At 41.6% G+C, this 23,672-nt stretch overlaps 1 protein-coding gene across 1 annotated transcript in view; it reads left to right on the top strand.

Moving 5' to 3' along the window:
- PLCG2 (phospholipase C gamma 2) overlaps positions 1 to 23,672 on the top strand; it is a 211,736-nt gene that overhangs the window by 151,074 nt on the left and 36,990 nt on the right. The window contains exons 27-31 of the mRNA XM_003418088.4: positions 76 to 285; positions 2,138 to 2,283; positions 3,196 to 3,310; positions 4,341 to 4,508; positions 16,491 to 16,579. Of these exons, the coding sequence (XP_003418136.2) occupies positions 76 to 285; positions 2,138 to 2,283; positions 3,196 to 3,310; positions 4,341 to 4,508; positions 16,491 to 16,579 (728 nt within the window). The remainder of the gene's footprint in view (positions 1 to 75; positions 286 to 2,137; positions 2,284 to 3,195; positions 3,311 to 4,340; positions 4,509 to 16,490; positions 16,580 to 23,672) is intronic.

Below are 23,672 nucleotides of genomic sequence, written 5' to 3'. Positions count from 1 at the left end.
GACAACCATTGCATGAGACTTAAGAAAATGTATGGATAGGACACAAACTAAACAGTGACTTCCATCTCTGTGCAGAAAACCCCGACTTCCGAGAAATCCGCTCCTTCGTGGAGACCAAGGCAGACAGCATCGTCAGACAGAAGCCCATCGATCTCCTGAAGTACAACCAGAAGGGCCTGACCCGTGTTTACCCCAAGGGACAAAGGGTTGACTCTTCAAACTATGACCCTCTTCGCCTCTGGCTATGTGGCTCCCAGATGGTGGCGCTCAACTTCCAGACGGCAGGTAACAGAGGATTGATTGTAGTTACTAGTCCCAGATGAGCACAGGTCACCCCAGACAGAGTCAGTTGGAGCCAGTGGGTGTCCCGGAAGGAATGCCTTGTTTTAAGAACTGCAGAGTTGAACCAGAATGGTAGTATGAGGTTCACTGATTGAAAGCAGTGATGAGGGGGACCAATGGGTGTCCCTGGCAGTGGGCACTAGTATTAGGCAGAGCCCATGATGGCAAGTGACAGAAGCTGAGTCAGTCTGGCTTAAGAGGAAAAGGAAATGCATTTGCTCATGTAATTAGAAAGTCTGGGAGTCAATTCTTAGCTTCAGGCACAGCTGGATCCAGGCGTTCAGTGGCTGTCTTTGGGACTCTCTCCCCTCCTCTCAGCCTGCCCCTCTTTGAGAGCTTCATGCCCAGGCTCTCTTCCAGAGAGATTGATATGCTGGGAAAGACAGACATGCAAAACCTCTTTTTTTTTTACACAAATGGGAGCATAAATCCCAATGCTTTGCCTTTTTGTTGCTGTTTAAGAATCTCGGGAATCTGCTCATCAGCAGGCTGTTTTTGCAGCTGCATAACATTTCATGGAATGGAGCCATAATTTATCGAATAAGTCTGCTGTTGGTTCACTTGTAGGTTATTTCCCATCACAGCAGCATTGCCTTCTGTAACCTGACAGGGACACTGTCTCACACGTAGGAGTACATCTGGGGGGACCAACGGCACCTGCATTTACGTTTGGGTAAACTTTGCCCTGAAGACGACCACTGAACACCTGTGGCCAGTTGCGCCTGAGCTAAGACACCCTCCCAAATTCCCTTCTCTGCAGACTCTGGGTGGGAATGCAAATTGGTAAAATGTTGGAATAGGTCACTTTTGGCATAACTTCATTTTCACCTGTCATTTGTGGTAAAATGGTTTTCTTTTCCACAGTGTGTCTTAACTTTTATGAAACATATATATCTATACATAGATTTTTTTTTTTTCCTGTAGAAATGTTTAGCTTTTAGTGGGTTTCAATAACCTTTGCTTTTATGGTTCTGGGAGTTGTGTCATACTTGGAAAGGTGTTCCCCATCCAGAGGTTATTTTTTTTAATCCCATTATTTTCTTCCAGTCAGAGATCTGTTTTAACAACTTAGGTGCAAACTGATATTTCGTTGTAGTTAACTGGCGCCTCTCCTGTTGATGTTTCTCTTATTATGAGTAACACTGAGCTGTTTTTCATTATCTAGGAAGCATTTGCATGTTCTTTTCTTTGAACTCTCTGCTCATGCTTTTTACCCCATTTTTCTAATGGGATGTAGGTATTCATCAGAGCTCTTAATTGGTTTTAAAAAAATAAAAACTTGTATATATACAGTCAAATCTCATTATGCGTGGATTCCAAACTTGTGAATTTGCCTACTTGCTAAAATCTGCTTATAGTCCAAAGCCAATACTTTGGGCATTTTCTGCAGTCACCTGCAGGGTGGCGAATGACTTGGCAGGTCAGTGTTCACAGTGACTTTATAGAGCACAGTGACAGCAAGTAATGAAAATCAACTATTATTTCTCTGTCACTTGAGTTAAAATGATTTTCTTTTCCATACTGCGTGTCTTAACTTTTATGGTTCTGGATTTTGTGTCATATTTGGAAAGGTATTCCCCGGTCTGAGATTATTTTTTTAATCCCATATTTCTTCCAGTAACGTGGGTTTTATGGAGATCTTAAACATCCATATTTTCTTCTAGCCAGTTATCTATTTTAACAGCTGCCCATCTTATTTTGGGGGAGAAAATGTATTACTCATTGCCCACCTAGCCACTGCCAGCCCAGGAGGCCCAGGCTTTCCGGCCTGACAGTGGCTTATTTTCCTTCCTAGATAAGTACATGCAGATGAATCACGCCTTATTTTCCCTCAATGGGCGAACGGGCTACGTCCTACAGCCCGAGAGCATGAGGACCGAGAAGTATGACCCCCTGCCGCCCGAGCCCCAGAGGAAGATCCTGATGACTCTGACAGTCAAGGTGACGCCCAGCTCTCCTTCCCCTCCCTGGAGCCAGCCTCCCCTCTGTGGGGAAACCCATGCACACAGGGGGCCTGAGGCTGGTAGTGCTGTCCTCTTACTTCAGCCATGAGCATCACCCAGGAAGTGTGTCAGGATCTGTACTACAGGGCACTCTAGAGGCATCTGGGAGGAAAAGAAGGGAGGCAGCTCCTACCAAACCCACCTCCGTCCCCTACCTGCCTTATGGTTTGTGGGGTGACGTCTGACTATCTCCCACTGGATCAGGACAGCTTGCCTGGCTCAGCAGTAAGGTCAGCATCTGGCCAGAAAAAGGTAGAGAATAAGCATGAGGAGATAGTTTGTCCCTCCAGTGGCCAGTTTTAGGGTCAAAAAAAATTTTTTTTTAATTCATCCAACTCTCAGAGAATGTGTTTTTTCTTTGTAAAAGTTTTCATTTTATCCTCTTTTGAAAACTAAGGAAGGTAGAGAAATGAAATGCATTTCTCATTAAGATTAAGAAAAAAATGAATCCTGTATAACCAAAGATCTTTACATAAAGACCAGTTACCAAAGGAATTACCACACTCTCCTCCATCCTTTCCTGGGAGCAGAAGCCGAGTGACTCTTCACTGCATCTGTGGGTGCCCACCTGGACTTGGGGGGTGTATGTTTATGTGCTCAGGTGAGAGAAATCACCTCTTGAGCAGATTGCACCCGGGCTCTGGGGAAGCCACTGCAACCCTTCCCTCACTCACCTATGAAAGGGAATCGGTGGTGATGCCCACCTCAGAAGGCTGCTGTGACCTTCAGGCTGTCTTTGAACTTCCAGTGTGCCACTAGAACCCACACTAAACCCCATGCCAGCACCCCCGCTGCAGAACTTGTTTAGCTCTACCCAGGGGCGCCCCAGTACTTACTTTTGGTGTCCTAGGTTCTCGGCGCCCGCCATCTCCCCAAGCTCGGACGAAGCATCGCCTGTCCTTTTGTAGAGGTGGAAATATGTGGAGCCGAGTATGACAACAACAAGTTTAAGACAACAGTTGTGAGTAAGTTGCCTGTGGTCCTTTCTTCTGTTAAACGTCAAGCAAGTGCAATCAGCTGTGGGGCGCTCTTCAGTGAGGAGTCTGTGGCACAGGCTTGTCTGGTTTTCTCATGCACCCCACTTCCCTGCTGTGGTTCAGCTCTGGAAGGAAACAGAGGGTGCTTTATTAAGTAGTTGGGCTTGTACACGATGCAGTGCTTCTCTGTCCACAGCTCAGGCTGGGAGTCCTAGCAAGACTCTGCTCCATTGACCAGAACGCCAGGTTGTCCTCTCTGTGTGACAGCCCTGATCTCATTCAGCTGCTGAGTTGAGGGCTAAGAAACAGAGACACAGGGAGAAAGAGAATGAATGTAGCTGACCTGACCCCAAGGATTAGCCTGGCTGGGAGGGCTTACCTCATAGGGGGCAGGAAGGACAAGAGAAAGGCTTGCTCCTCCAGGTGAAGCTGAGAAGAGACTGTGCACTGGGTGCCTTTTAGGGCCCAGTATCACTGCCTCTGGTAAAAGGCTGCCCCAAGAACAACTCAGATACCCTCCAATTAAACTGGGGAGTTGAGTTGGGAGAGGAGGCATAAAGGGACCCATGATCTGATCTCTTCCTCTTCTCTCTGAGGGCCAGGCCTGCCACAGCAGCTTTACTAGGATTGCTTACTGAGGAAAGCAGCAACAGCAATGATTTTATTCCACTTGTCTTGGACCTTGTGTAGATGCATGTTTATTTATAGGGTTGCTTAAATGGTTCAGGGAGTCCTTGGGTGCTGCAAATAGTTAACATGCTTAACTGCTAACCGAAAGGTTGGAAGTTTGAGTTCACCCTGAGGTGCCTCGGAAGAAAGGCCTGGCAGTATACTTCAAAAAAATCAGCCATTGGACCCTGTGGAGCACAGTTCTACTCTGTCACACATGGGGTCACTCTGAGTTGGAGTTGAGTCCACAGCAACTGGTTTAAAAGGGTACAAAGATGAAGGATGTTGGCGGAGTTTTACCAGGAGGGGCAGGACAGATGTGGCCTCTGACGAGCTCTTCTCTCTCCAGATGATAATGGCTTAAGTCCTGTCTGGGCTTCAACACAGGAGAAGGTGACGTTTGAAATTTATGACCCAAACCTCGCGTTTCTGCGCTTTGTGGTTTACGAGGAAGATATGTTCAGCGATCCCAACTTCCTTGCTCATGCTACTTACCCCATTAAGGGAATCAAATCAGGTAAGAGGCTTGATTTGGCTTAGCGTCATTCTGTGGTTTGTACTGCTGCTTTTAAAAAGAATGAAAGAAAACATTTTCCCTGGTTTTTATAAAGTCATTAAAAAACCAATTGGGCTGCTTGGGGAGCTGGTCTCCTTGTGATATCCCCCTGGCCTGGCAGACTTAGAACCTATCACTAAGCACTCAGGAGGAAGGTAGGCAGATGAGCTACTGCGTGCTTCAAAGTGGGGATATCTGCATGCAAAATTGGGTTTTTAGTTATGAACTTGACACTTGTTTGATTTCATGTTGAGATAGCATAAGCCATTCACATGTCTGACCTCAGCCAAGGCTGAGAGCTAAGTTGGATATCATCTCTTCCTTTTCCCTGTCTGGTAACTGGGGTTTGGTGGTAAGGAAAGGCTTTTAGTACCTGGCCTGAGTTGTAGTCTTGGGCTCACCTTTCCTGAGTGATCGTGGGCAAGTTACTCAAGCTTTCAGATCTCCACATTCCTCTCCTATAAAGTTAGGACGGCTGGATTGACTTCTCTGCCTTGTGATTTTCTTCCATTTGAAACAAAATGCCTTCATAGTTTGAGAAGGATCATTTTGTGCTTGTCTGAGACCAAGTGTTATGGATTGAATTGTGTTGAATTGTGCATTGCCAAAAGACGTGGTGTAAATTCTTACCCCTGTACCTGTGGTTATAATCCCATTTGGGTTGTCTTTGTTATGTTAATGAGGCAGATTTAGTGTAGGGTGTGTTTTGAGTCAATCTCTTACAAAACATGAAAGGGGCAGATTAAGCAAAGATTAAGCAAGCAGAGATCAGAGGTGGGGGAGATAATGGCCACATGGAAATCCCCAAGGAACCTGGAAACAGATGCTGAAGAGACAAGGACTTTCCCCCAGAGCCAACAGAGAGAGAAAACCTTCGTTTAGAAGCTGTCTGATTTCAGATTTCTATCCTCCTAAACTTTGAGAGGAAACCCTGGTGGTGTAGTGACTAAGTGCTGTGGTGCTAACCAAAAGGTCGGCAGTTCAGATCCACCAGATGCTCCTTGGAAATTGTATGGGGCAGTCCTACTGTGTCCTGTAGGGTCGCTATGAGTCGGAATTGACTTAATGGCAATGGGTTTGGGTTTTGGTTTAAACTTTGAGAAAATAAATTTGTTTGTTAAAGCCACCCCCTTGTGGTATTTTCTGTTATAAAAAATAGCAGCACTAAATAACTAAGACACCAAGCTAAGGTGGGGTTGTAGCCAGCTCTTAAGGATCAGAATATCAAGGTTAAGCCTGTGGCATCCTAGGGGTGAGGGATTTAGAACCCCAGACCTCAGTGCTGCTTCTTGAACAGGTATTTATCCGAGGTAAACAAACAAACAAAAAAACCAAACCCATTGCCGTTGAGTCGATTCTGACTCATAGCAACCCCATAGGACAGAGTAGAACTGCCCCATATGGTTTCCAAGGAGCATGTGGTGGATTTGAACTGCCATTCTTTTGGTTAGCAGTTGTAGCTCTTAACCACTACGCCACCAGGGTTTCCTTATCCAAGGCACTGCTTGGTGAATGAGGCTATCCTTGTATTGTGTATAGCTTCTCTAATTTACTTTCTCACTGGATTTTAGTGTAATAAAATCCACTGGGTTATAATGTTTGAGTAATAGCCTCTCCTTGGATGTTGAGTTCCCTTCTTACCTTTCCTTGGTATTTCTGATAAATGAGGTATACGATTATACATCCTTCCGGATTCCTTATGAGGTCACCGTTCAACCACCAAGATGCATGCTGGGGTGCAGGTTAAAGAACAGAGATTCCTGGGCCCACTGTGGGGTACTCTGATTGAACCTGTCTGGGGTGGGGCCCAGGAATCTGCATGTTTAGCCAGCTCCTCATCTGGTTCCCAGACTGCACTTTGAGGAAACTAAGGCTGCCCATCTTACCATTGAGAAAGTGAATTCTTAAGCAAAGAGGCAAGTTAAACAAGAATCTGGGAAAATGTCTAATTTTTTTTTTAAGTACTTTGGAAATACCTATTCTCATAATTTACTGTATTAATTAATTAGAACAAGTATTCATTTGTAAGCCCCAGAGGTTGAAATCTGACATTCCCTCTTGGTTATGATGTTACCACAAATTCGTGAGTTAGAGCTGCCTGCCACAAACAGCCAGTACTTGAGACAGGGTGAGGTGGGTGGCAAGAGCTTTATTATATATACTGATATCTGGAGACAGAGGGGAATGATCTCCTCCTAAAGCTGTCTGTCTCGAGAAACTGCCCTCCGGCTGGGGTTTCATAGGGAAAAGGGGACCTGGGTTTTAGGAATTTGTGGAATGTCCATTCTCCTTCTGTGTGGCTTAGGTGATCACATCTCAAACATGTTTATCTTTCCCTGCCATTATCTCATCACCCCAGGGGGTGACTGGTGCCATCTTGATGAGCATGGTCCTGTTTGACAGGCTTAGATCAATATCACTTGTTTTTCCAGGATCATAGGGGAAACACTGGTTAACATTTAACTTTTAGAGAAGTGAACAGCAAAATCATACTTGGAAACAGACACAGGCTAGGGAAAGGAAAAATGGCACAGGTTCTGTTCAAGATATGGCTGAGCGGCCAGTTCCAGTGATGTCAGTGAATCCTGGCTGAAAGCAGAGAATACCAGAAAAATGATTACCTGTCTTTTATTGACTATGCAAAGGTACTCGACTGTGTAGATGATAACAAATTATGGATAACATTGAGAAGAATGGGAAGTCCAGAATACTTAACGGTGCTCATGTGGAACCTGTGCGTAGACCAAGAGGCAGTCATTGGAATAGAACAAGGAGATACTGTGTGGTTGAAAGTCAGGAAAAGTGTGCATCAGGGTTGTATCCTTTCATTATACTTTTTCAGTCTGTATGCTGAGCAAATAATCCAAGAAGCCTGACTATATGAAGGAAGAACGGGACATCAGGATTGGAGGAAGACTAATTAACAACCTGTGATATGCAGACGACACAACCTTGCTTACTGAAAATGAAGAAGACTTGAAGCACTTACTGATGAAGATCAAAGACTACAGCTTTTAGTATGGATTATACCTCAACATAAAGAAATCAAAAATCCTCACAACTGGACCAATAAGCAACATTGTAATAAATGGAGAAAAGATTGAAGTTGTCAAGGATTTCACTTTACTTGGATCCACAATCAATGCTCATGGACGCAGCAGTCAAGAAATCAAACGACTCATTGCATTGGGCAAATCTGCTCAAAAGACCTCTTTAAAGTATTAAAAAGCAAAGATGTCCCTTTAAGGAGTAAGGTGGCCTGACCCAAGCACTGGTGTTTTCAGTTGCCTCATATGCATGCTAAAGCTGGGCAATGAATAAGGAAGATCAAAGAAGAATTGACGCCTTTAAACTATAGTGTTGGCTAAGAATATTGAATATACCATGGCCTGCCAGAAGAACAAACAAATCTGTCTTGGAAGAAGTACAGCCAGAATGCTCCTTAGAAGCAAGGATGGCAAGGCTTCGTCTCATGTACTTTGGACATGTTATCAGGAGGGACCAGTCCCTGGAGAAGGATATCATGCTTGGTAAAGTAGAGGGCTAGGGAAAAAGATGAATAGAGGAAGACCCCCAATGAGAAAGATTGACACAGTGGCTGCAACAAGGGTCTGAAGCATAACAGTGATCATGAGGATGGCGCAAGACTGGGCAGTGTTTCGTTCTGTTGTACATAGGGTCGCAATGAGTTGGAACCAACTTGACAGCATCTAACAATAACAATTTGGTTAACTTGGCTCACCACCCTATAAACTAAATCCAGCAATATAGCTGTGGTTCTGAAGTTCACAATTTGCCTTTTTTTAGATTAGCCAAATAAATGAGGCTTGGTAATGACACTTCTTACAATGCAGGAAGTGTTTTTAGTACAGCCTTTCCTGCCCTTGCACCTGGGTCACAACAGATTTCTTTGTAGGGTAACTGTTCGCTGGCTCCTCAGCCAGCTTCCCTCAGAATCGCCTACACAGACCAGTGACTGCACTGCTTTCCTGGTCTAGGAGGATGAACTTTGCAGCACCTCCCAATGCTTTGGAGAGAAGGCAGAGTCCAGGAAGCTCCTTACCTAACTTCACCAAATTATGTTGATTTGTCTAGAAAGTCCTATGATATAGCTTGCAAGTTAAAAAAGAGCAAATCAAAAACACAACCTGGAGGATGGTTAACAGCGTTACCCCCTTCCCATTAGATTGTGAGATATTCTCAGCAGGAACCTCCTTTCTGTCCTTCCCTGCTCCTAGAAAAGCCTGATGTGGACATATTCATGGAGGGAATGAAATAGAAGGAACAGTCCCTTTGTGCATAAGGCACTGGGCCTCCTGACTCCAGAATAAACTCTGCCCATTGTCATTGGCGACACACTTAAGCTTTGCAGGCCCCTGGACCTCAGGAAGGAAAACAATATTTAATGTGTTGTTGTTGTCATTGTTAAGTGCCATTAAGTCAGTTCTGACTCATAGCGATCCTATGTACCACAGAATGAAACATTGCTGTTCCTGGGCCATCCTTACAATCTTGCTGTGCTTGAGCCCATTGTTGAAGCCACTGTGTCAGTCTATCTCATTGAGGGTCTTCCTTTTTCGCTGACCCTCTACTTTACCAAGCATGATGTTCTTCTCCAAGGACTGATCTTTCCTTATAACATGTCCAAAGTATGTGAGATGATGTCTTGCCACCCTTGCTTCCAAGGAGCGTTCTAGCTATACTTCTTCCAAGACAGCTTTGTTTGTTCTTCTGGCAGGCCATGGTATATTCAGTATTCTTAGCCAACACCACAATTCAAAAGTATCGGTTCTTGCTTGGTCTTCTTTATTCATTGCCAGCTTTCGCATACTTATGAGATGATTGAAGACACCATGGCTTGGGTCAGGTGCACCTTACTCCTTAAAGGGACATCTTTGCTTTTTAATACTTTAGAGAGGTCTTTTGCAGCAGATTTGCCCAATGCAATACATCGTTTGATTTCTGGACTGCTGCTTCCGTGGACATTGTGGATCCAAGTAAAATGAAATCCTTGACAACTTCAGCCTTTTCTCCATTTATCATGACGTTGTCAGGATTTTTTTCTTTCTTTTTTTTTTTTTTTTTTAATATTATAGTGTAATCTATACCGAAGGCTGTAGTCTTTAAGTGCTTCAAGTCGTCTTCACTTTCAGCAAGCAAGGTTGTGTATCATCTGCATATTGCAGTTCGTTTATGAGTCTTCCTCCAATCCTGATGCCCCATTCTTCCTTCATATAGTTAGGCTTCTTGGATTATTTGCTCAGCATACAGATTGAATAGGTATGGCGAAAGGATACAACCCTGACACACACCTTTCCTGACTTTAAACCAATCAGTTAACCCCTTGTTCTGTCCGAACAACTGCCTCTTGATCTATGTACAGGTTCTGCATGAGTACAATTTAGTGTTCTGGAATTCCCATTCTTTGTAATGTTATCCATAATTTGTTATGATCTACACAGTCAAATGTCTTTGCATAGTCAGAAAACACAGGTAAACACCTTTCTGCTATTCTCTGCTTTCAGCCAAAATCCACCTGACATCAACAATGAAATCCCTCACTCCACATCCTCTTCTGAATCTGGCTTGAATTTCTGGCAGTCCCCTGTTGATGTACTGCTCAACCGTTTTTGAGTTTCTTCAGCAAAACTTGCCTTGCATGTGATGTTAATGACATTGTTCGATAGTTTCTGCGTTGTGTTGGATCACTTTTCTTTGAAATGGGCACAAATATAGATCTCTCCTGTCAGTTGGCCGGGTAGCTGTCTTCCAAATTTGTTGGCATAGGTGAGTGAGTGCTTCCCATGTTGCATCCCTTTGTTGAAACATCTCAATTGGTACTCTCTGTCAATTCCTGGAGGCTTGTTTTTCACCAGTGCCTTCAGTGCAGCTTGGACTTCTTCCTTCAGTATCATCAGTTCTTGATCATATTCTACTTCCTGAAATGGTTGAATGCCAACCAATTCTTTTTGGTACATCTTCTTTTGATGCTTTCTGCATCGTTCATAGAATCCTTCAATATTGCAACTCAAGGCTTGAATTTTTTCTTCAGTTCTTTCAACTTGAGAAATGCCAAGCATATTCTTCCCTTTTGGTTTTCTAACTCTAGTTCTTTGCACATTTCATTATAATACTTTGTCTTCTCAAGATGCCCTTTAAGATCTTCTGTTCAGCTCTTTTACTGCATCATTTCTTCTGTTGGCTTCAGGTATTCTACATTCAGGAGCAAGTTTCAGAGTCTCTTCTCACATCCATTTTGATCTATTTTTTCTTTTTTGTCTTTTTAATCACCTTTTGCTTTCTTGATGTATAATATCCTTGATGTCATCCCACTGTCGTCTGCGCTTCAGTCATTAGTATTTAGTGCGTCAAACCTATTCTTGAGATGGTCTCTAAATTCAGGTGGCATATATTGAAAGTCATACTTTGGCCTTCATGGACTTGTTTTAATTTTCTTCGGCTTCAACTAGAACTTGCGTAGAAGTAGTTGATGGTCTGTTCTGCAGTTGGCCCCTGGCCTTGCTCTGATGATATTGAGCTGCTCCATCATCTTTTTCCACAGATGTAGTTGATTTGATTTCTGTATTCCATTTGGCAAGGTCCATGTGTATAGTCACCATTTATGTTGTTGAAAAAAGATATTTTCAATGAATAAGCCATTTGTTGGTCTTGGAAAATCTCATCATGTGATCTCCTGCACCGTTTCTATCACTGATGCTCTGTCTTTGTTTCCAGCTTCTGAATTCCAATCCCCAGTAATTGTCAATGCATCTTGAGTGCATGTTTGATCAATTTCAGACTGCAGAAGTTGGTAAAAATCTTCAATTTCTTCATCTTTGGCATTAGTGCTTGGTGTGTAAATTTGAATAGGAGTCAAATTAACTGGTTTTCCTTACAGGCCTATGGATATTATCCTATCACTGACAGCATTGTATTTCAGAATAGATCTTGAAATGTTCTTTTTGATAATAAATGCGATGCCAATCCTTTTCAGTTTGTCATTCCTAGCGTAGTAGACCATATGATTGTCTGATTCAAAATGGCCAATACCAGGCCATTTCAGCTCACTAATGCCTAGGATATCTAGCTTTAGGAGCTTCATTTTTGACAACTTCTAATTCTCCTAGGTTCATACTTCGTACATTCCATGTTCTGATTATTAATTAATGTTTGTAGCTGTTCCTTCTCATTTTGAGTCATGCCACCTCATTAAATGAAGGTCTCAAAAGCTTGAGTCCATCCATATCATTAAGGCCAACTCTACTTTGAAGAAGCAGCTCTTCCCCAGCCATCTTTTGAGTGCCTTCCAACCTGAGGGGCTCATCTTCCAGCACTATATTGCACAATGTTCCATTGCTATCTGTAATTTTTCATAAGTAGATCGCCAGGTCCTTCTTCCTAGTCTATCATAGTGTAGACGCTCCATTGAAACCTGCCCACCATGGGTGACCTTGCTGGTACTTCAAATACTGGTGGCATAGCTTCCAGCATCACAGCAACCTGCAAGTCACCAGAGTATGACAAACTGACAGACGAGTGGCAGATTTATTATTTTCTTAGGTGCCTTAAACTCCTTCTTTTAATCCTTACAGCACTCCTGTGAAAGAGGCTTTAATCATCTCTGCTTTTAAAATATGAGCACTTTGGGGTATAGAATTGTTGATTAGCTTGCTCAAGATCACACACCTGGTGGGACCAGAGCTGGGATTCAAACCCCAGAATGTCTGATTTCCAACCCTCATGTTCCTCCTCCTCTGCAGGCCTCCCCATTCCCCCCGGGGAAGTCAAAGCACTGATCTTACTTAAAAAAAGTCTCATTTTGGATGTTTCACAGGTGAAAGGGGAAAAGAAACTACTAAAGATAGAATCAGTACATCCAGAGAATGAAGTATTATTAGGCCATAAAATGGAATGAAGTACTGATTGATGCTACAACATGGATGAACTTTGAAAATGTTATGTTAAGTGAAAGAAGCCAGTCACATAATGTATGATTCCTTTTATATGAAATGTCCAGAATAAGCAAATCCATAGAGATAGAAAATAGATTAGTCCCTGCCAGGGGTGGGGGTATGGGGGTGACTGCTTAATTGGAATTACATAGAGGTGTTGGTTTTACCATGTTGTGAATGTACAAAATACTACTGAATTGTATACTTCAAAATGGTTGATTTTATGTGATGTTGAACTTTGCCTCAACCCCCCACCCCCACCCCTGCAAACAGAATCAGACTCTGTTTTTGGTATATTTAGGGAGTGCCTTTCACCCCTAACCCCAGTATACATGAAGGGCTGCCCAGTGCATACGAATGAGACTTGGGCAGTGAGAAGAGATGCATGGACCTGGAGATACCTGGCAGAGCTCAGGTCTCCAGATTCAGAGGTGTTTGCTGAGTGTCAGACAGCACCACCTTGCTTGGAACCATGCGATTTTGGGAGCCTGTACATTCTAAATACCACGGAACACTTAGCATTCCAGTGCATTCTAACAGTTGACCAGCACCCAGACTTAGGACTTCTGTCTATGTCAACAAATTTGGAAGACAGCTACCTGGCCAACCGACTAGAAGAGATCCACATTTGTATATATTCTAAAACAAGGAGATCAAATAGAATGCAGAAATTACCAAACAATATCATTAATATCAAATGTTAGCAAAATTTTGCTGAAGATAATTAAAAAATGACTGCAACTATACGTTGACAGGGAACTGCCAGAAGTTCAAGCTGGATTCAGAAGAGGACATGGAATGAGGGATATCATGGCTGACGTCAGATGGATCTTGGTCAAAAGCAGAGAATACCAGAAAGATGTTTACCTGTATTTTATTGACTGTGTGAATCATAACCAATTATAGATAACATTACGAAAGATGGGAATTCCAGAATTCTTAATTGTGCTCATGTGCAACCTGTACACGGATCAAGAGGCAGTTGTTCAAACAGACCAAAAAAATAAACCAAACCTGTTGCTGTTGAGTCAATTCCGACCAATATCAACCCTATAGGACAGACTAGAACCGCCCCATATGGTTTCCAAGGAGCAGTTGGTGGATTTGAAGTGCGACCTTTTAGTTAGCAGCCTGAGCTCTCAACCACTCTGCCACCAGGGCTCCCTGTTCACACAGAGCAATGGGATACTGTGTTATTTGAACTCAGCAATGGTGTGTGGCAGGGTTGTATCCTTTCACTTTACTTATTCAATCTCTATGCTGAACAAATAATCCAAGAAGCCGGACTATATGAAGAAGAACAGGGCAACAGGATTGGAGAAAGACTCATTAACAACCTGCGATGTGCAGATGACACAACCTTGCCTGCTGAAAATGAAGACGCCTTGAAGCACTTACTGATGAAGGTCAAAGATTATACAGCCTTCAGATGGATTACACCTAAACATGAAGAGAACAAAAATCCTCACAACTGGGCCCATAAACAATATCATGATAAATGGCAAGAAAAACTGTAGTTGTCAAGGATTTTATTCTACTTGGAGTCAACAATCAATGCTCATGAAAGCAGCAATCAAGAGATCAGATGACGTATGTTTGAAAATTTTTATAACAACATGTCCAGAAAAATAAAACTTAGTCTCCCTTTGTGGGACAATTATGAAACAGAATGCAAATATTACACCCCATGTTGACGTGGAAATAGCAGCATATCCAAATTAGGGAAAGAAAAGGGATAGAAGGTGCAGGGTTGTATAAGCATGCCAGTTTCCTCATCAGAGGTAGTGGAAAGTGAGAGTTTCAGCAGATACTGTTTAAAGGTAATAAATGAACTAGTAGTATAAAAAGTTCTCTAGGAGAATAAGAATCATCGAACAAGCCAGAGCCGGAATGGTGCACAGCACCGAGGAAACAGTGGGAGTGCCCTAATTTGGGAATTGCCCATCGAGGAGAATCAGTAGGTATGATTATAAATATAAAGCTTTCAGGACAACCCAGGGCCATATAGTGAATCTCTAACATAGAGGTCGTCATAGTTTTCTAGCGCTGCTATCACAGGTGGAATGTTTTAACTAACACAAGTTTATTCTCTCACAGTTTAGGAGGCTAGAAGTCTGATTTCAGGGCACTAGCTCCTGGGGAAGGAATTCTCTGTCTGTAGGTTCTGGGGGAAGGTCCTTGTCATCAATCTTCCCCTCGTCTAGGAGCTTCTTAGCTCAGGTCCAAAGGACATGCTTAGCTACTGGCACTTCTTTCTTTGTGGTATGAGGTCCCCCTTCTCTCTGCTCGATTCTCTCTTTAATATCTCAAAGGAGATTTACCCTGGATACAACCTAAACCTGTAGATCGTGTCCTGCCTCATTAGCATCATAGAGGTTAGGATTTACAGCACATAGGATAATCATGTAAGACCACAAAATGGTGGATAACCACACAATGCTAGAAATCATGGCCAGCCAAGTTGAAGAGCTTAAAGGGAAAGTGTAAGATTCAGAATTGTTCAGTTAGGGTACTATCCTTTGTGATTTGAAAGAATCTCAAACAGTACACTGGTGTTCACAGCAGCACTATTCATAATAGAAAAAAGGTGGCAACAACCCAGGTGCCCATCAGTAGATTAATGGATACAGAAAATGTGGTATATCCATGCCAAACCAAACCAAGCTTGTTGCTGTCAAGTGAATTCGAAATCACAGCGACCTTATAGGATCCAGCAGAACTGCCCCATAGAGTTTCCAAGGAGTGACTGATGGATTTGAACTGCCGACCTTGTGGTTAGCAGCCAAACACTTAACTGCTGCACTACCAGGGCTCCATATCCACGCAGTGGAATATTATTCAGCCATAAACAGACATGACATCCTGATACATGCTATAGGACATGGATGAACTTTGAAAACATACTAGGTGTAATAAATCAGACAGGAAAAGACAGATACTAGATGATCTCGTTTACATGTTCCCGCTTACATCCACAATAGGCAAATGCACAGTGGTTACCAGGGGCAGGTGGGGAGGGGGAAGTGCGGAGGTATTGCTTAAGGGGCACTGAGTTTCTGTTACGAGTGATGAAAAAATTTGGAAACGGGTAATAGTTGTACAACATGGTGAATGTAATGTCACCGAATTGTACACATAAAAATGGCTGAAATGGTGCCATTTCATTATATATATTCCACCACAATAAAAATACAGAAAGAAAGGAACTCAAGCACGTGCCATGATTAAAATACTGTTACCAGTGGTTCCTTTTGTGATAGGGACCATGATTGGGTGGGAAGGAGGCTTCTGTTTTTAGTGTGTATTCATTTATACTCCTAATTAAAACAAGCAAAGAAACAAACCTTTTGAAATGTGTTGCCTTATCCATCACTTAACGTTGGGGGCAGGGGAGATTTAGCTCCACCTCACCTTGCAAATAAAAATAAACATTTAAATGACTGTCAAACACAGGCCCTCATTGTAAATAGAGAATGGCTTTCAGAGGAAGATGATCAATACTGCTGTGAACTGCCAAGGGACATAAAGATTTCCTGCCATTGGAAATCTGTAATGCTGAAACACACTCCAGTGTCCCATGCTTTGTAAAGGCCTAAGTGGAGGAAATGGATGTGAGGCTTCATTACGCCTTTAAGTCTTCTGGCCTCAGGAGTATTTACGGAATTGAACCACATCTGCAGTTACTCTAAATTCAACGTGGAATGTTCTGTGGGTTTTAATTTATTCTATTGTGAATGAAGCATTTTTGTTTCTAGATGGCAGATATTTTTACTTCACTTCCCTGTATGCCTGCCAGTCAAAGCCACCATTCTTTCAGCCCTTCTCCCTAACCATCAGGCTGGGACTTCCGGCTACCAGAAAGCCAGCCCCGAGCACGGGGCATGGACCTCTCTGCTCCTTGAACCGGGCATGTGATCTCTACATAGCCTAAGGAAGCCAAGGTCTGACATTAGTGACCTGACTTTACATTGTTTTCCCATTCTTGCTGCAGGATTTAGATCAGTTCCTCTCAAGAACGGGTACAGTGAAGACATAGAGCTGGCGTCCCTCCTGGTTTTCTGTGAAATGCGGCCTGTCCTGGTGAGTGTCTGGAATGCCACTTGGCATGCCCTGAGCTGCATCTGCTAGGGGGTGGAGATGGTCTGTGGGAAGGGGTGACTGATGCACTTGGACCTGGTAAGAATTACCCAGCCCAGGCCTGAGAAATCATAAAAGAATTCCTTTCAGCTACAGATTTTCCCAGAGGTCCTCATCTTTTCTGCCCAGCATCTTTCTCTTCTTGGAGAATGTTGTGCAATTCTGTGAGTAAGCAATGTAGTTGGGAAGGGTGAAGCTCCTTGGAAGGGCCTCATAGTTTCATTTTGGTGAGAGCCTGGATAGACGATGCTCTCCTAGATGAGCTCATTCTTCCTGGCTGCTTTCTCCTGTCTGGTGGTCCTTGGTTACCTTTTAAGAGAGGCTGAGAACATCCACATGTCAGCCTGTCACTGTGAAGGAAATTCACCAAAATCCCAACTTCTCATAGCAAGTGACACTTCTTTTGGGGTTCCCTCTGCTAGTGGAGGAGCTCTTCTTAGTCCTTTTGGTTTTCCAAGGTTTTGAAGACAGTCTATTCTCTGACTTACCAGTTTGAGTGGGCTTGAGGGAAAGGTCTTGGGCTCATTGGGCTATTCAAGGATGAGATATGGCTACTCAGGACAAAGGGTTAAGAACACAGCAGCAAGCTGTGGCTAGTTCAGGTGTGGAGTTTGGTGGTGGTAGGTGGTCATAGGAGATATAGATACTTATTGTGATCCAGGAGCTTTAGAATATTAGTGATAGCTTCTCCCATAGAATCAGATCTTACATGTGGCCAATACAATCTGCCATTTCCCTTCCATCACAAAACCACAAAGCTCAGAACAGGCTGGATAAGTTCTGTGGTCATTTCAGTTATCTTGGTTGTTTCTAGGAATACTGTGGTTTTAGGCCCCAGAGGGCTGATTTGGGCTTGGTCACTGAGCCTGAATATATGTCTTGATTCCTCATCCTCTGGTTGTTCTCTGGGTAGAGAAATCACAGCCTGTAATGTTGCTCTTTTGGCTGTAAAAACTGAACAGTGATTTGGAAATTGCTTATTTGTCAACTTGTAGAATATAGCTGAGAACCTTCAAATGCGAAGGAAGATGGCAGGCATAGGGATGGTTTTTAACAGCCATAGCAATAGTCCATGTAGTAAAAATTCATGAACTTCACTCATAGGACAGAACTTTAGGCTTTTCTGTATAGCTGTTTCCCTTACGTTCAGCTTTCGCAAACTTGGTAGTTTTTCACACTTAAGCATTTTAGAATCATCAAAATGCTTTTAAAGCGGATACAAAAATAAGCAAAGGCAGAAAAGCTGTAAAAACAGGCTGCAGAGACTTGTAAGGCACAGTAACTGGGGGCCAGGGACACCTCTGAACCTTAGCAAAGGCCAAGGGTGTCGCTTCTTGTTAGTGTACAGTAATAAGTTCATGATGGCTGAATTCTGTCTGAAGGGGCTTCCCATTTTAAAAACAAATTTTAAACGTCAGTGGTTTAGGCTTTAAAAATGAATGTAATGTTTATATGAAAATTATTGTTTTCAGCTGGACCTTAAAGTCATGGATCAAAAAGTCACCTTTCATAACTCTTACTTGATAGAAATGCTTTTTCATGAAAGCTTTTGTCAGTTCCTCCCTTTCCCAGGGCAACTGAGTCAGCCAGTCCATCCTGCCCAAGTTTTAGATCTTTCCTCTTTTAGAAGGAATTAGGCATTTTTCAATTTATCATTTAATAACCCTACTTAAGGTCCTTAGTAAGTCCATTAAAAGACTTAACCCAGAATATATTATGTGTTAATGGTTAAAAACAAAAACACGGCTCTGTGGAAAGTGTGGTTTTATAATTTGGGTGGGGAAGGAGAGTTGACAAAATTACTATTTTGCCCTGTTTGCTTTGATTCATTTCCTAGACCTATGCATTCTTTAATTAATTAATTTAATTTTTATTGTACTTTAAGTGAAAGTTTACAAGTCGAGTCAGTCTCTCATACAAAAATTCATACACACCTTGCTATATACTCCTAATTGCTCTCTTCCTAATGAGACAGAACACTGTTTCCCTCCACTCTCTCTTTTTGTGCCCATTCGGCCAGCTTCTGATCCCCTCTGCCCTCTCATCTCCCCTCCAGGCAGGAGATGCCAACATAGTCTCATGTGTCTACTTGATCCAAGAAGCTTACTCTTCACCAGTATCGTTTTCTATCCCATAGTCCAGTCCAATCCCTGTCTGAAGAGTTGGGTTTGGGAATGGTCACTGCCTTGAGCTAACAGAAGGTCTGGGGACCATGACCTCCAGGGTCCTTCTAGTCTCAGTCAGACCTTTAAGTCTGGTCTTTTTATGAGAATTTGGGGTCTGCATCCTGGTGCTCTCCTGCTCCCTCAGGGGTTCTCTGTTGTGTTCCCTGTCAGGGCAGTCATTGGTTGTAGCCAGGCACCATCTAGTTCTTCTGGTCTCAGGCTGATGTAGTCTCTGGTTTATGTGGCCCTTTCTGTCTCTTGGGCTTATAATTACCCTGTGTCTTTGGTGTTCTTCATTCTCCTTTGCTCCAGGTGGGTTGAGACCCATTGATGCATCTTAGATGGCCACGTGCTAGCATTTAAGACCCCAGATGCCACCCTCCAAAGTGTGATGCGGAATGTTTTAATAGATTTTATTATGCCAGTTGACTTACTGTCCCCTGAAACCATGGTCTCCAAACTCCCGCCCCTGCTACTCTGGCCTTCGAAGCATTCAGTTTATTCAGGAAACTGCTTTTAGTTTAGTCCAGTTGTGCTGACTTTGCCTGTATTGTGCTGTCTTTCCCTTCACCTAAAATAATTCTTATCTACTCTCTAATTAGTGAAAACCCCTCTCCCTCCCTCCCTCCTCTCGTAACCATCAAAGAATATTTTCTTCTCTGTTTAACAAGCTGTTTCTCCAGTTCTTATAATAGTGGTCTTATACAATATTTGTCCTTTTGCAACTGACTAATTTCACTCAGCATAATGCCTTCCAGATTCCTCCATGTTATGAAATGTTTCATGGATTCATCATTGTTCTTTATCGATGCATAGTATTCCAGTGTGTGAATACACCATAATTTATCCATTTATCCGCTGATGGGCACCTTGGTTGCTTCCATCTTTTTGCTATTGAAAACAGTGCTGCGGTGAACATAGGTGTACACATATCTGTTTGTGTAAAGGCTCTTAATCTGCAGGATATATTCCAAGGAGTGGGATTCTTGATCATATGGTAATTCTATTTCTAGTTTTTTAAGGAAGTGCCAAATCGATTTCCGAAGTGGAAATCATTTTACATTCCCACCAGCAGTGGTAAGTGTTCCAGTCTCTCCACAAGCTCTCCAACATTTATTATTTTGTGTTTTTTGGATTAATGCCAGCCTTGTTGGAGTGAGATGGAATCTCTTGGTAGTTTTGATTTGCATTTCTCTAATGGGTGATGATCAGGAGCATTTCCTCACGTATCTGTTAGCCACCTCAATGTCTTCTTTAGTGAAGTGTCATATCTTTTGTCCATTTTTTAATTGGGTTATCTTTTTGTAGTTGAGTTGTTGCAGTATCTTGTAGATTTTAGAGATCAGATGCTAATCGGAAATGTCATAGTTAAAAACTTTTTCCCAGGCTGTAGGTAATCTTTTTACTCTTTTGGTGAAGTCTTTGGATGAGCATAGATGTTTGATTTTTAGGAGCTCCCAGTTATCTAGTTTTTCTTCTACATTCTTTATGATGTTTTGTATACTGTTTATGCCATGTATTAGGGCTCCTAGTGTTGTCCCTATTTTTTCTTCCATGATCTTTATGGTTTTAGATTTTATATTTAGGTTTTTGATCCATTTTGAGTTAGTTTTTATGCATGGTATGAGGTATGGATCTTGTTTCATTTTTTTGCAGGTGGATATCGAGTTATGCTAGCACCGTCTGTCAAACAGACTATCTTTTCACCATTTAACTGACTTTGGGCCTTTGTGAAATATCAGCTGCTCATATGTGGATGAATTTATCTGAATTCTCAATTCTTTTCCATTGGTCTGTGTATATGTTATTGTACCAGTACCAGGCTGTTTTGACTACGGTAGTGGTATCAAAGGTTCTAAAATCAGGTAAAGTGAGGCCTCCCATTTTGTTCCTCTTTTTCAGCAATGCTTTACTTATCCGGGGCCTCTTTCCCTTCCATATGAAGTTGGTGATTTGTTTTTCTATCTCATTAAGACATGTCATTGGAATTTGAATCGGAATTGCATTGTATCTATAGATCGTGTTTGGTAGAATAGACATTTTTACAATGTTAAGTCTTCCTATCCATGAGCAAGGTATGTTTTTCCACTTATGTAGGTCTCTTTAGGTTTCTGACATTAACATCTTATAGTTCTCTTTGTATAGGTCTTTTACATCTCTGGTAAGATTTATTCCTAAGTATTTTATCTTCTTGGGGGCTACTGTGAATGGTATCGATTTGGTGATTTCCTCCTTGATGTTCTTTTTGTTGGTGTAGAGGAATCCAACTGATTTTTGTATGTTTGTCTTGTATCCTAATACTCTGCGGAACTCTTCTATTAGTTTCAGTCATTTTCTGGAGGATTCCTTAGGGTTTTCTGTGTATAGGATCATGTCATCTGCAAATAGAGATACTTTTACTTCTTCCTTGCCAATCTGGATGCCCTTTATTTCTTCATCTAGCCTAATTTCTCTGGCTAGGACCTCCAGCACAATGTTGAATAAGAGTGGTGATAAAGGGCATCCTTGTCTGGTTCCTGATCTTAAGGGGAATGCTCTGAGACTATCTCCATTTAGAATGATGTTGGCTGTGGGCTTTGTATAAATGCCCTTTATTATGTTGAGGAATTTTCCTTCTATTCCTATTTTGCTGAGAGCTTTTATCATGAATGGGTGTTGAACTTTGTCAAATGCCTTTTCTGCATCAATTGATAAGATCATATGGTTCTTGTCATTTGTTTTATTTAGATAATGGATTACATTGTTTTTCTAAAGTTGAACCATTCCTGCACACCTGGTATGAATCCCACTTGGTCAAGGTGAATTATTTTTTTGGTATATTGTTGAATTCTGTTGGCTAGAATTTTGTTGAGAATTTTTGCATCTAAGTTCATGAGGGATATAGGTCTGTAATTTTTTTGTGTGTGTGTGTGGAGTCTTTACGTGGTTTTGGTATCAGGGATATGCTGGCTTCATAGAATGAGTTTGTGAGTATTCTGTCCCTTTCTATGCTCTGAAATACCTTTAGTAGTAGTGGAGTTAACTCTTCTTTGAAAGTTTGGTAGAACTCTGCAGTGAAGCCATCTCGGCCAGGGCTTTTTTTTTTTGTTGGGAGTTTTTTGATTACCTTTTCAGACTCTTCTTTTGTTATGGGTCTGTTTCGTTGTTCTACCTCTGTTGGTGTTAGTTTAGGTAGGTAGTATGTTTCTAGAAATTCATCCATTTCTTCTAGGTTTTCAAATTTGTTACAGTTTTTCATAGTAATCTGATATGATTCTTTTCATTTTAGTTGGGTCTGTTGTAATATTGGCCATCTCATTTCTTATTTGGGTTATTTGCTTCCTCCTCTGTTTTTCTTTTGTCACTTTGGTCAGTGGTTTATCAAATTTGGTGATTTTTTCAAAGAACCAGCTTTTGGTCTTGTTAACTCTTTCAGTTGTTTTTCTGTTTTCTATTTCATTTAATTCAGCTCTAATTTTTATTATTTGCTTTCTTCTGGTGCCTGATGGTTTCTTTTGTTGCTCTCTTTCTATTTTTTCAAGTTGCAGGGATAATTCTTTGATTTTGGCCCTTCTTTTTGGATGTGTGCATTTATTGATATAAATTGACCTCCGAGCACTGCTTTTGCTGTGTCCCAAAGGTTCTGACAGGAAGTGTTTTCATTTTCATTGGATTCTATGAATTTCTCTTTTCCATCCTTAATGTCTTCTATGACCCAGTTGTTTTTGAGCAGGGTATTGTTCAGTTTCCAAGTATTTGATTTCTTTTCCCTACTTTTTCTGTTATTGATTTCTATTTTAATGGCCTTATTTTTTATGGTCAGGGAAGATGCTTTGTAATATTTCAATGTTTTAGATTCTGCTAAGGCTTGCTTTATGACCTAATATGTGGTCTATTATGAATGTTCCATGTGCACTAGAAAAGAAAGTATACTTGACTGCTGTTGGGTGGAGTGTTCTGTATCTGTGTATGAGGTCAAGGTGGTTGACTGTGGCATTTATATCTTCCATGTCTTTCTTGAGGTTCTTTCTGGATGTCCTGTCCTCTACCGGAAGTGGTGTGTTGATGTCTCCTACTATAATTGTGGAGCTGTCTATGTCACTCTTAAGTGCTGTTAGAGTTTGTTTTATGTATCTTACAGCCCTGTCATTGGGTGTATAAATATTTAATATGGTTATATCCTCCTGGTATATTCTCCCTTTAGTCTTTATATAGTGTCCTTCCTTGTCCTTGTGGTGGATTTAACTTTAAAGTGTATTTTGTCAGAAATTAATACTGCTACTCCTGCTCTTTGATTGTTGTTTGCTTGATATATTTTTTTTCCATCCTTTGAGTTTTTGTTTGTTTGTGTCTCTAAGTCTAAGGTGTGTCTCTTGTAGGGAGCATATAGACGGATCTTGTTTTTTAATCCATTCTGCCACTCTCTGTCTCTTTATTGGTGCATTTAGTCCATTTACATTCAATGTAATTATGCATAGGTATGAGTTTAGTGCTGTCATTTTGATGTCTTTTTGTGTGTTGTTGACAGTTTCTTTTTCCCACTTAATTTTTTGTGCTGAGTAGTTTATATATTGTCTTTTACTCATTGTTGTTGATTTTGTTTCTGCTGAGTCTCTATTTTTTCCTTGTATTTTATTTTGATGTGTAGGATAGTTAGTTTCCTTTGTGGTTACCTTAATATTTACCCCTATTCTTCTAAGTTTAAACTAACTTTCATTTCTTTATATCGCCTTGTCTTCCTCTCCATATGAAAGATCTATGACTACATTTCCTAGTCCCTCTTTATAGTTTTAATGTTGTTTATTTATTTTTTTCTTTTACATAATGACATCGCTGTTTCCCGTGTTTTTTTTAATCTTGATTTATTTTTGATTTCCCTGTCTGCATTGACA

Source organism: Loxodonta africana, chromosome 21 (genome assembly GCF_030014295.1).
Source record: "Loxodonta africana isolate mLoxAfr1 chromosome 21, mLoxAfr1.hap2, whole genome shotgun sequence".
Classification (NCBI taxonomy): Eukaryota; Metazoa; Chordata; class Mammalia; order Proboscidea; family Elephantidae; genus Loxodonta; species Loxodonta africana.
Note: the sequence above shows the minus strand (reverse complement) of the source record. Positions and strands in the feature narration are given on the sequence as shown.